Source organism: Emydura macquarii, unplaced genomic scaffold (assembly GCF_026122565.2).
Source record: "Emydura macquarii macquarii isolate MOO-44397 ecotype Brisbane River unplaced genomic scaffold, CSIRO-AGI_Emac_v2 contig_3451, whole genome shotgun sequence".
NCBI lineage: Eukaryota > Metazoa > Chordata > Testudines > Chelidae > Emydura > Emydura macquarii.
The window spans coordinates 7,345,028-7,358,058 of record NW_027133588.1 but is presented as its reverse complement, the minus strand read 5'-3'; the positions used below and the strand labels follow the sequence as shown (position 1 = coordinate 7,358,058).

Genomic DNA, 13,031 nt, shown 5'->3' with positions numbered 1-13,031 from the left:
TACCAAAAGCTTTGCTAAAGTCAAGGTATATCACATCCACTGCTTCCCCCACATCCAGGGAGCCAGTCATCTCATCGTAGAAGGCACCATTGCAGCCTCGGTGCTAGGGGACTGACCAATAACACCATGTTGGTAAGTTTGAATGGCCTTCTTTGGGACTCTTCCCTTCCAGAGCATCTACTGCGGCAACACCACCAAGCATGCTGAGAGTCCGGTGGGAGCCCCTGGCTGGGACGGAGGCAGGCAGGACATTGGCAGAGGCAGTGCAGGAGGGGCCTACTTAGCCGGCCTCTGAAAGGGCTGGGGACAGAGCAGCCTCCCTCTGTGTGTCAGAAGCGCCCTGCGAGCAGGGCAAGGCCCGGCCCCTGGGTGTTAGGGCGCGGGCCAACAGACCCGTGACGACCCATATGGTGCAGGCAGGGGGCAGCGCGGTTTCTGTGGGGGCCAGAGCCTCTCCTCTCCGGTAAATCGGAAAGCCGTTGTGGGGCCGGCAGTTTGCTAGGTGTGGCTAATTTCCCCACCAGGCCTTTGCGACCCTGCCACCACCGTGGCGTGTTCTCCACCCGGCGGCACACGGGCCCGGCGCCGGTAGCGAGGGAGCATCCCTCGGCGGAACCTTTGCGAGGCGGAACCGTTCTGCCGGCGCCCGCGTTGCTCGCCGGGGCGGGTTGGCGGACGTGCTCGCCGGCGCCGCGCTCCGCCCTGTCCCAGGCCCAACACACGCGTGGGGCTGAGGCGGGCTGAGGAGGCGGAAGATGGCGGCGGCCCGGCGGCTGGAGACGTGTCTGAAGGTGCTGGGCGCTGCCACGTCCCAGCCGGAGCGCTTCCTGAGGTGAAACTTCCTCCCGGCCCCCGACCCCATCCCGCGAAGGGGGGCAGCCGGGATCCCTGGCCGCCGTGCATCGCTCGTCCTCTTGCCCGGGCTGGGCAGCGCAGCGCAGCGGACGCTGCTCTTGGAGAAGCTCAGCAGCCTCCGGTGCCCCGCCCTGCCCCCTGCTCCCTTCACCCATCCCGGGGGAGAGCTCCAAGTTCAGCCCCTGGCCAGGTCCCTTGTGTTGCTCCCTCTGTGCTTCCCTGGGTAACCGCCGTACACCGCGGCCCCGCTGCCTGCCCTGGTGTGGGGAGGAAGGGGACGGGGGCGGGTCCTAGCTCGCCGGGTCTGGGGCCCCTCTGTGAGAGCGCATCACAAATGGTGGCGTTTTCACCAGCCGAGCTAAGAACCCTCCTGTTCTGCGGTGTGGAGTTCTCCAGAAACACAATACAATAATAATAATAATGATAATAAAATAACAAGTGCTTTGGGGCCCCAGTCCTAGATCAGGACCCTAGATGTTGTGCGAGATGTTGCTCAAACACAGAGCAAAAGGACTTATAATCTAAGCCTGCTTTGGGGTCCAGCTGGCATCTCTAGGAGTGTTAGCGTGTGACAGACTCAGGATTGTATCGCTACTCTTACAATACAAATGGTGCTTTTCTTAAAGCCTTGGGTCCTGGATTTATCTGATTTGGATGGTGGGGCAAGGAGATTTTAACCTTCATTGAAACGTACTTTTACTTTTGTAGGCACTCATGGTTGCAGGGAAAAGCTTGAAAATGTGATCTGAACATAAAGTAAAAATTTAAAAACAAGAAATAGTCTTAATCATGAGATTTTAAAAAAGTTATCTCATGATTTTTGAGAACTTGGTTTGTGATTTTTTTTCAAGACTCGCCACCCAACCTCATCTTCCATGTCAGGGAGAAAAAGGCTCTAAAAGTTATACTTGATTGATTAAAATAAACTGTTGAACTGTAGAAATAAAAATTAACTTTAAATGGACCTAAATCTGCTTTTTGTCACTGAGGGAAATATTTAATGTAGCTATACATTAAGGCTCAAACCTGTGGCCTTCTGCTGATGTGATTGAGTTAAGGTTAAAAAAGAGACTTCAAATCTTAGTGAAACACACAGAGCAAAATCCTTTTTAACAAGGGGAAGATATTTTAAAAACTACTTATAAATGAGAAAATCCTTGCATATGTGTGTAAAACTTGGGGCATGTCTGAATTCTAACTAGCAATTTTAGGCCCTTATTCCACGATTTGATGGTATTCTGCATGGATTTGGTTGCAAGATTGGAGTCTTTAGGTTTTATCCTATGAGAATTTCTGTTATGACTGCTTTGGTTTTGTTGAGCTTTTTTTTAATAGACTACCAAAAATATTGGAAGAAATCTTAAAAATAAATATATTTTGAGAAAAAGATGGCAAACTAGTTAATCCCAAGGAAAAAAAGAACAGACATAAAGTGAGCAGCAGAGGGACTATTTGGTAAAACCCAGCACCCAACAACTAAACTCCACAGATATCTAAAAAAGAAACAATATTAAACCTATACAAGTGTCCCTCTGTAAAAATGCATTTGCCTTAACTCAGGTTGCTTTCTGAGAGAAACATATTTTTAAAAAGTAATTTTAAAATGGTCAATTTCTAATTGATTTTTGAATGTTAACATTTTTTTTCAGTTTGCTATCTTTATGTGCAGTGATGTTTTTAATTTTGTTTTTACTAGTGTGCAAGATGTACTGGCTGCAGACTTCAGTTCATTGACAAAGACTCTTTATGATTTGCATAAAGCACTAGGGACAAAACTAGTTCGTGGGAGTCCTTTAAAAGAACTGGTGATAGAAAACTTTGATGAAGAACAGATCTGGCAACAAGTAGAGCTCCAGAATAATGCAGTTCTAGACTACTTCAAGAAAGCTGTTGCTAGAGATGTTAAAGACAAAGACCTTTACCTTCTTCCAGTCCAAGAAGAGGATGATTTTGAGGCAGAGGCTAACAGTGAGAAGCAACTGGAACAGGAAGACAGCATGGAAGCAGAATCTGCCCATACTGAAGATGAAGATGAAAGTGAGGCTGAAGAAAGGCAAAGTAAATCCAGAGCAAGGAAAAGACAGATATGTAGTGATGAGGATTCTGATGTTGACTTTGATGTTGATGAGCTGGAGCAACAAATTCAAAAGTTGAAGAAGACTACCTTGAAAAAATCAAGAGAAAAGTCCATAGTGGATGATAAATTTTTCAGATTGGCTGAGATGGAGGCCTTTTTGGAAGATGTAGAGAAGGAAGAAAGGATGGAGAAGGATGAGGACGATGAGATCGATTATTTTGAAGACATTCTTTCGGATGAGGATGAAGAGGGATCTGAAAAAGATAAAATCAAGGTAAGGAAATAATGCACCCAGAAGTAGAAATTCTTTTGTTACAATCCAGTAGAAAAACTGACAAGAAATTGAAATTGCAATTCAAATCAGAAACAAAATGCAGACTTTAAAAAAAAATAGTGTAATTAAACATTGAAATAATTAACAAAGATTTGGTGGGTTCCCATTACTTGAAACCTTAAGATCAAGATCAGATGCCAAAAGATATGCTGTAGTTCAACCACCAATTATTAGATTTAAAGTAGGAATTACTAGATTAAATTCTATAGCATGTATTATGCAGGAGATCAGACTAGATGACAATAATGACCCCTTCTAGACTAAAAAAATCTATTACTCTATTAACATATATTACCATAAATTTGTGGGATCAAATAAACAAGTCCCTACCCAAAAGAGTTTACAACATACATTTGGATGGATCTTCGTGCTTTCATACTGAAGTCATTGGGACTCTTCATGAGCACAGGAGTCTGCTCAATTTAAGACAAAACAGGAGTTGGTGATAAACTCTGAGAGGTAGAGGGAGGAAAGAACAAGGTTACATGGTCACTTAGGGCTTGTCTACATATGCAGCATTGCAGTTGCACAGCTGCACATCTGGTGAAGACGCTGTATGTCAATGGGAGAGAGCTCTCCTGTTGGCAAAATAAAAGCACCTCCATGAGCAGTGGTAGCTACGTCAGTGAGAGAAGCTCTCCTGACATAGTGCTGTCTATACTAACGCATATATTGACGTAACTTACATCCCTCAATGGAGTTGGTTTATTCACACCCCTGAGTGACATAAATTATGCTGACATAAGCTGTAGGGTAGACATAGCCTTAGGTGAGTAGTATACATGTCATAAGGGTTTTGTAGATTTCTTTTATGGGAAGACATAGGGTTTTATAAGGCTGTGAATAAACAAACTGCTGTATTTTGGCTTGAAAATTACATTCAGGCGTTTTAAACTAACATTGCTTGTGACAATTCTGTTCTTTCAGTATCTTATTTGTGAGTTGATAAGAGAGAAAAATAAGGTGCTTCTGGATGTCATAAACTGATGCACATCAGACCCATGTGTGATGCTGTCTGGGGATTTGAGCTTCCCCACACAGCTCTGCAAATACTTCAGTTGTTAACGGCACATTCACTTCTTTTCCATGCCTGGGTCTCTGAGCAAATTAAAATAGAATTGACTATAAACTGATGACATTAAAAATGTCTCACTTGTACTAAGGCCACAGTCTGTCAGACCAATGGTTAATGTTGAAGTCCATTGAATTTCCATTGCAAATTTTACATTGTAGGTATGTAACACGGTCCTCATGTTAATGAAAGATTCTTATTCATGTACACTGTCACTGGGTAACCTCTTATTTTCTCTTCTCCCCAGCCAGTTAAAAGTTCTAGAAATTTGAAATATAAAGATTTCTTTGACCCTATTGATGACAATAATGACTTAGCTAATGATGATGGTGAAAATGATCAGAATGAGGAAGAGGAAGGTGACTTTGAAGAGGAGGAGGATGAAGAAAGCATTTTTGACGAGTATGTACATTTGAATGATTTGTAACTGTTCTGTGGGCTCTGCACAGTTATTTGAATTGTCACTGACAGTGTGAACGGAAAATAAAATGGAAAATTAGAAATCTCTTTGGCAGAGATAATACTGTTGTATTAAGGAAGGAGCAGCCTTTTAACACTTGTAGCAAGTATTTCATTATCTGTTAATGTGCTTGTTTTTGTCTTTCTGTAATGTCAGTGTAACATGTTCACTAATTGACTGTTCTTTTCTCAGTCAAAAAGTACTTATTAGAAAGTTTTTTTGTTGCCCTGTGGGATTTGAGTAAATTACTTTAACTAAATTAATAATGTATTGCTTCAATTGGGAAGCATATCTCCACTCGATGTGTAGCAGGTCACCCAAAAGCCCACCTTTGGAGTTATGGTAGATCTTATGGAAAGTGCAGTAAAAGTTTTGAGAATCTCTGAAAATGTATTTTATCTAGTTGCAATAATAGGTTGGCAGCTATATCACCTAAAAGGGGGAAGTTTTTTACCTGTGGCTCCTATAATATATTAAACAAATGTCACAAGCACGTTCTACTTCCATTTATACAATGGCATTTTAATGTTTATAGGATTGAGGAAAATAATGAAATGGAAATAATGGAGCAGAATACAAAAGCTAAAGAAGTCGCTAAAAAAGTTACTTTTAACTTACCAGAAGACGGTGAAGAAGACGACAATACAGATATACCAGATGAAAAGAGAACTCATCCCATTGGAATAAAATCTTCTTTTGAGAAAAGGCAGGAAAAGGTAACTGAGATGTTTTAGTATCCCTTCATGAGCAATTGATTTGAAGTTTTCCACTAAAACATTGATCCAAAGGCGTGTAGATTATTAATAAATTGATTGTATTTGTAAATATCATTGTTTTCTGAAAACTTCAGAACAATTTTAGAAGAAAATATGATCAAATAATGGTATATTTACAGAAAGAGAAGGCAAAAGATGTGGAAAGAATCTAGAAAGACCTGTAATAATGATTCATATTCTTTTCTCTAACTTGATTTCCCTTTGATTATTGCTACATAAGTGTGTTTAACTTTTTAAATGTTTTAACTTTCAGGAAATTTTATCTTTCAGATGAATAAAAAAATTAAATCTCTAGAAAAGGAGTTGTTGGAGGAAAAACCTTGGCAGCTTACAGGAGAAGTGACTGGACAAAAACGACCTGAAAACAGCCTTTTGGAGGAAACTTTGCTCTTTGACCATGCAGTCAGAATGGGTAAATATTGTTATGGCAAATTTCAGACATTATGCTAGGTAATTTGTTTGTTTTTACCTGGTGAGGGTTGTGCACAACTGCTATCTTTTTTTTCCCCAAACTCCCCTCAGTCCCCCCACCATCCTTACAAGCTTGCCAAACATTGCCCAGGCCTACAGACCCAGGACCTAAGTAACATGGGAACAGGAACTAAACTTGAATATTTATAAGACCACATTTTCTCCTATAAAAATTTTGTAACCTCACCCATTTGTTGAACTTTCAGATATAAACTAAGCTTTATCAAATGAGAATGACCCATTGTTTATGATCCACCTATTTATAGAGCAAACACAATTTTGGTTATCTTTCTCAATCTTTCATGCTGTGCAATCTCTCCTGGGGAAATAAACTTACCTAGTCTATCTTCATTCCAGGGCAACATGCTTCATATATATATTTTCTAGCATTTTTGTCAATCTTTTTGTTTTTGTTCAGAGGTTTATAGAACAAGAAGTACTAGCTAAAATCTAAGCAAAAATAATATCTCCAAAGCTGTTAATCTCCTCCTTTTTATTTAATTAATTAGTTTCTAAATACTTTAAACTTGCTTTGTTTTGCCCTCTTAGCACCTGTGATCACAGAGGAAACCACCTTTCAGCTTGAAGATATCATCAAACAGAGGATAAAAGATCAGGTCAATAAGATTTGACTTAACTTCTTTATTTTATTTGGAAGCTTATGTATTTCAAAAACCAACCCTAAACACTGGAACATTGAAATGTACTCACATTGACTTGGGGTTTTGAGGGCACAGGAATAAATTCCAAGCATAAGTTTAAGGTCCTTAAAGTTTTTTAGATATTGGTTTATCTCCTGAGCATTTCCAGAAGAAATAAAATAACTGATTATTGCTTTTGCTTAATGCTGATAGTGCATTCTTAAGGGCCCCATTCTGTATGCTTTGGGTGCTATAACATATCTCAAACTATCTTAAGATAGATAATTGAAATTACTGTCACAGTATACAGATACAACTATAAAAGGACTCCTTTGGAGTTGTGTACATGGAATTTATATAATGAAGATATGGAAATCTCTGTTTAATAATCTCTACTCAGAATATTGACCAAGAATTATTTTTTTTAGAATAAATATTCTGTGGGTAAATAAGTATAATATAGTTTTTTTTTGCAACCGTTCAAATTGGTGGTTTGTTTAATTGAACAGAAACCATATTACTGTTTTGTAATTCATATGAATTTTTTTTTCAAAATTTAATTCTTGATTGTTAATATATTATCTTTGGTTGTATCAGTGCCAAAAAAAAAAACAACAAACTCTGGCAAGTGAAGGTGTCTATGCTTCAGTTTTGTTTAACTCGATTAAATAAAATTCCTTAAAAGGCACTATCTTAATTATAGTATGGTGCTAGCAGATTTAGTAATTGCCAGTGTTGTAGCAAAATAAAAGGTAGTTCACATTGTATAAGAAATTGCTCAATGCAATGTTGTAAAATCAAGTGTATGTGTTAGCTAAAACAACAAATTAGATGTCTGATAGAAAATGATGTATAAATATGGTCCATTGAAGCTTATTTGATGCATTTGCATCTTGTTAACCATTTTATGGTTTTGTTTTAGGCTTGGGATGATGTAATACGTAAAGAAAAACCAAAAGAGGATGCCTTTGAATACAAGAAGCGTCTAACTCTGGATCATGAAAAGAGCAAATTGAGTCTTGCTGAAATCTATGAGCAAGAGTATTTGACGCTCAACCAAGTAAGTTATGATAATGGGGGGGACACACACACACACACGCCATTGCTGTTTGTTGGATGAATCAGTGACTGCTTGGAAGTTTTCATGTTGATTTTTTTAAACACTGAACTACCATAAGTATTGGAAAATCTGATGTGTTCAATTGCTACAACCAGAGCAGCTGAAATGATACCAAAAATTCAACATGTACTGTTAAATTTGAACAAATACTGACGACTGACCCATTGTTTTAAAATACAGCATAAAAGATAATAGAGAAGTTACATTCTGGAACAGTGATTGCTTTAAAAGATGTCCATCAGGGAAGATTAATATTGGACCATCTTTTGAATAACTCACATTTGATACAATTGTTCTCCTATTTTGATTAAACCACTCCAGTTTGTACCATCAGAATAATTATTTGGCTGAAGTCTTTGAGTTTCGCTAATAATGCAGATCCTTCAGATCACTTTAAAAAATATTAAGAGTTCAGTAAATCTCAAACTTGAACTTATGAGGCCTTTGTTTTAGTCTTTTTTACTACATCTAATGGGAGTGTGGAGAAACACAGAAATTCACATGTGAATTTGGCTTAAAGTGAATATATAGGAGCCTAAGCTGCCCTAACTTCCCCTTTTCTAGCCAACTCCATATGATATTGAGCCGCACAACCACTTATCAATGTGAAACATCACCCCAGATTTTGATCTACTGAGTCTGAGACTCTGGGCTCCTGAGTGGGAGGGGAGTTTTTTTTCAAAGGCATAAGTAAGAGGTACCTACTTCTCCTTGATTTTTTTCACTGCAAGTTGGGTGCCTGACTCCCACTTCTCTTTGGAAATCTTCCTCTCAGCTATTGACATATTGAAGATCATTTAAACCCTCTGTGGCTCAATGTACCCATCTGTAAAATGGGTATAAACTGCATACTGCAGCATTACGAGCTATAATGTAAAATGCTTTAATGTCTTTATATGCAAGTTGCCCTATAAGTGTTGCTATTAACATTATATTATCATTAATACAGCAAAAAACTGAAGAGGAAGAAAATCCTGAACATGTAGAAATTCAGAAAATGATGGACTCGCTCTTCCTAAAACTGGATGCTCTTTCCAACTTCCACTTCACACCTAAACCAGTGAGTCCATTAGTTTTCACACTTTCCTAAATTCCATACAATAAATACATTTGGGAAATACTCACTAAAGTGAGGGATACATTCAATGCAATTGCATATTATGTATTTTAGAAACTTTTATTATAAACAGCCTTAATATAAATGGGAATTTATTTAGTGTGCCTAATTCAGTTAGTAATACGTTGCTATGACATGATATGCATGTACATGAATGGCATTTCTTTCTTTCTAGCCCGTGCCAGAAGTTAAAATCATCTCAAATCTTCCAGCTATAAGTATGGAGGAAGTAGCACCAGTTAGTGTTAGTGATGCAGCTCTCCTGGCTCCAGAAGAGATTAAGGTAAGAAATTAATCTAGAGCTGTAGACAGGCTCCCTCGCGTATGCACACTGAGGGTACCCTGCACCCTTAGAAGAGAGTACTAATTTTCTGTAACATTCTTCGCTTGTAACCCCCTTCATAGAGATTTAAGGATTCCAGCACAGTGAAGTTGGAGGGAGTGGGATGAGCTAGCTTTGTTTAACTAGATTTGACTGTCTTCCTTGCCACATGCTGGAAACTCTGAGCTTTCTTTCCAACATGGGTTATTCTGTTTTTGAAAACTACCCTACTATGTAGACTGTTTGACTGCCTAATACCTCTAATTTTTAAGAAAATGTACTATACCTAATCTGCATTAAGCCATCTTTATCTTTAGACAGTTACTCCTCTGACTTAGTTTGTTTTCCCATATGTATATGAGTGTGTACATATAGGGAGAAAGTTAAGAAGGGGGAATAAAATATATACATGCATAATACAATCTGTAAGAATCTTTAGTTCCATGGCTAGCATTAGTGAGTTATGCCATTTGGGGCCAACTATTTTACTAACTCTCAGGGACACTCTCAGCTGCAGGAAACAAGGTACAGGAGAAATGAAATAATCACAAAAACTAATTTATGCTGGCTAGTCAATGAGATGTATAGGGTACATACAAGGGTAGCCAATCTATTTGTACTCATCATTAGCCTAGACAGCATTTTTGGATCCAAAGTTATGTAATTATATCTTTAGGAAAAGAGCAAAGCTGGAGATGTGAAAACAGAGGCAGAAAAGACCACCACAGACAAAAAACGAGAACGAAGAAAAAAGAAGCTTCACAGATGTATGAAGCTAAGGGAGAAGAAGAAGCGTCAAAAACTCCTGGAAAAAACAAAACCGGAACAAGGCACACAACTCAATAAACAAGCTGCTGCGGCAAAATTAAAAAAGCTCACCAAAGAAGGCAAAACAACTTTGCTGAAGGTAAGACTGTCTTATGTAGTCTAGTAGTAATTTCAAATCTATATATTTAGGCTTGGTCTACACTAGAGAATTTTGTTGACCCAAGTCAGCTCGGTCGACAAAACAGAGGTGGTGTACACACTGCAATCAACTCCCCGCCAACAAAACTACCCTGTTTTTTTGATAAAATAAAACCACCTCAAGGAGAGGTGTAGGGCTTTTGTTGGCTTAGTTAGAGAGACGCAGTGTCAGCGTCCCCTTATGTTGGTGTTGGGGCTGTCCTTTATCACTTGGAGCGGTGAAATTGACAAGAAAACCCAAGCCTGGGCTGCTGCAAGCTGGGCTCCTCTCAGTTGGGAGCCAGGGCAAGAAGTCCTGGTGCTTCTCCACCTGCTCCCTTCCCTGGCAGCCTTGTCAGTTACACAGCTGAGCTGTGAAATTGACATGCCTGCCTGCTGGAATGGAGAGGACCAGCACAGCTTTCCTCAGCTCCTGGGAGAGAAAGAGGAGGGGGGAAGTCCCCAGCAGCTTCACCAGGCTCCCTGCTGGGACTGAGGAATGGGGGGGCAGACCACAAGAAACCCAGGAGCCCACAGCAGAGAGACAGGGCTCCCAGCTCCCCACACTACCCCATAGGTCAGTGGAAGTGCTCCTGATGAAGACACACTCCACTGACCCAAGGAGGGAGTGTGGACAGTTGTAATTACAGCTGTGGCTGCAAATTGACCTATTTTAGGTTGACTTTTTATTTTTTAAGTGTAGACAAGGCCTTAGTAATTAGGTATTGGTTTCCTGTCTTTCATTTAAAAAAAAAATAATTTTTTTTTTTGTGTTTAAATAACAAGTCCTTAGTGCTAGGTCGCACATCTGCTTTGTCTCATCCTATTTCCTCCCCCACCCTGGTATAAAGCAGCCTTGCACCCAAACAGCACGCACTGTCACAGGAACTCTTAAGTCATCATCCTTCCTCTGCAGCCCGCTCAGGTTGGGGCATTCCTGCACCCTGGTAAACTGCAGCTGCTATATTGATTCCTTGGGATGCTAAGGCTGTTTTAACCTGTGGCCGGGACGAGCTCTGTCCAGATAAATCACCAGTATTGGGAGAAGGCAAAGAATGCCTTTTTATTCCTACCTGGACTGAGCACTTCCTTGACTGACAATATGAGAATGGACCCAAGGTATCGATATTTAATTTCAAAACAAAGAGAAGTCTGACCAGTTATGTTTATTGCTATTTGCAGTATTTGTGTTGCTTTTTGTTTCTACTTTGCATAAACCATGATGATTTTAAATGATTGTTAGGAACATTTACATAGATGCTTTCTTTTGCAATTGCTATTTCCAGATGAGGATATCTCATAATATTTAAAGGCATCTTGCCCTTTCCTTTAGTATGTGCAAATAACTTAATCTGTGGATCCAGCAAAGAATATATGAACTGTACAACAGTTATTTTGGAATTGATCTTTAATCTAAAAGTATAAGTGACATGCACTATTTATATTCTTTGCTGGTTTATTTCTAAGTTCACAACTTGAGCTGCGATCTTGGAAAAAATTGCACACATGCTTAATTTTATGCATGTGAGTAGTCAGTGGAATTACTTGCATGCATAAGTATTGGATCCTAGCTAGTTCCTCCTGAGCTTTGTAGATATAATTCAGAATACTACTTTAAATTCAAACAAAAACTAATATCAAATCTTAAAAGAACAAATACCTAATTTTATAGGATTTCTTTGGGGTTTACCATGTACAAGAGACCATTAATTCCAAATTTGAGAGGTTTTAAAAACATTAGTGAAAAGAGAATATGGAAAGTAGTTTTCCTTAATACATCTAAAACATTTGTGCATTTGCACTTTATTTTTGTAAAAGCAACAAATAATTTGCATTTCTCTAGAGGGAACTGATAATATCCAAGGATTCACTCCTGGGTGAGCATACACACCTCTCATTGACATTAATAGGTGTTAAAGCATGCGCAAGACAAGAGAACACATCCCTTAGTCTTTTGAAGTTATGATCTGACCAAAACCCAGAGTGGCATAACAGCTGTCTGCAAATCAGTTATTAGATCATAAGTAGAGTACAGTATATTTAAAATAAAAAGGTTTAAATTAGTAATTGTGTAGTTACATCAGTCCATGGGAGCATTTTGCTGTCTTGTCCTCTGTTAAAAATAAACACTTTGTCTATTGACAGGATGAAGGTAAAGACAAAGCTTTGAAATCATCACAAGCATTCTTTTCTCAATTACAAGATCAAATAAAAATGCAAATCAAAGGTGCAAAGAAAATACAGAAGACAAAGCGAGAAATTTCTGCTCAAAAACTTAAATTATAATACATTTTATACATGATGTAACTTGTATATATTAAACGTTTCTAATTTGTTATTGCACTTTGAATAGTAGTTTTTATTTTATATAGTGTTCAAAAGTCTTCTGTAAACTGAAGTTCATTTGAGTGTCTGTCTTTCTGCTAGTGATGAAAATGTGCTAGACTGTTCATGCTTTTTCTTTCAACCTTCTGCTTCCCTTTTCTCTGCTAGGAATTCAGTGTTTCTTCTTCCTCTAGAAGTAAAGCCTCAAACAGGCAGATAAGTAATCACAGCACGTGTGAAAATTCAGTATTTTTATATATTTGTCTTTAAATTATTACCTTTCTTACTTCTCCCCATGTACACAGAAAAGGGGGGGGAGGCAGGTTTAAAAACATTGCCTAAATCCAATATTTCACTATCTGAGAAGCTTAGTCGTGGATGACTTAACTATTCAGCACTTGTCTGTTGTAACGCTGTCTGTAAGATGCTTTCCAGGAAATGATGGCTGAATAGTATCTTACTGAACCACTTCAGTCAAAATACAATAATGCACTGGATAGGGTGTATGCCACTGCA

At 39.0% G+C, this 13,031-nt stretch overlaps 1 protein-coding gene across 1 annotated transcript; it reads left to right on the top strand.

Annotated features, from left to right (window-relative positions):
* Positions 1 to 708: 708 nt before the first annotated feature.
* Positions 709 to 12,540, top strand: MPHOSPH10 (M-phase phosphoprotein 10). Its single transcript, XM_067534727.1, has 11 exons — positions 709 to 832; positions 2,552 to 3,206; positions 4,586 to 4,740; positions 5,334 to 5,514; positions 5,845 to 5,986; positions 6,595 to 6,662; positions 7,609 to 7,746; positions 8,756 to 8,866; positions 9,099 to 9,206; positions 9,922 to 10,152; positions 12,336 to 12,540. Exons 1-11 carry the CDS (start codon positions 756 to 758, stop codon positions 12,474 to 12,476), a joined length of 2,007 nt encoding a protein of 668 aa, XP_067390828.1. The 5' UTR covers positions 709 to 755; the 3' UTR covers positions 12,477 to 12,540.
* The last annotated feature ends 491 nt before the right edge of the window (positions 12,541 to 13,031 follow it).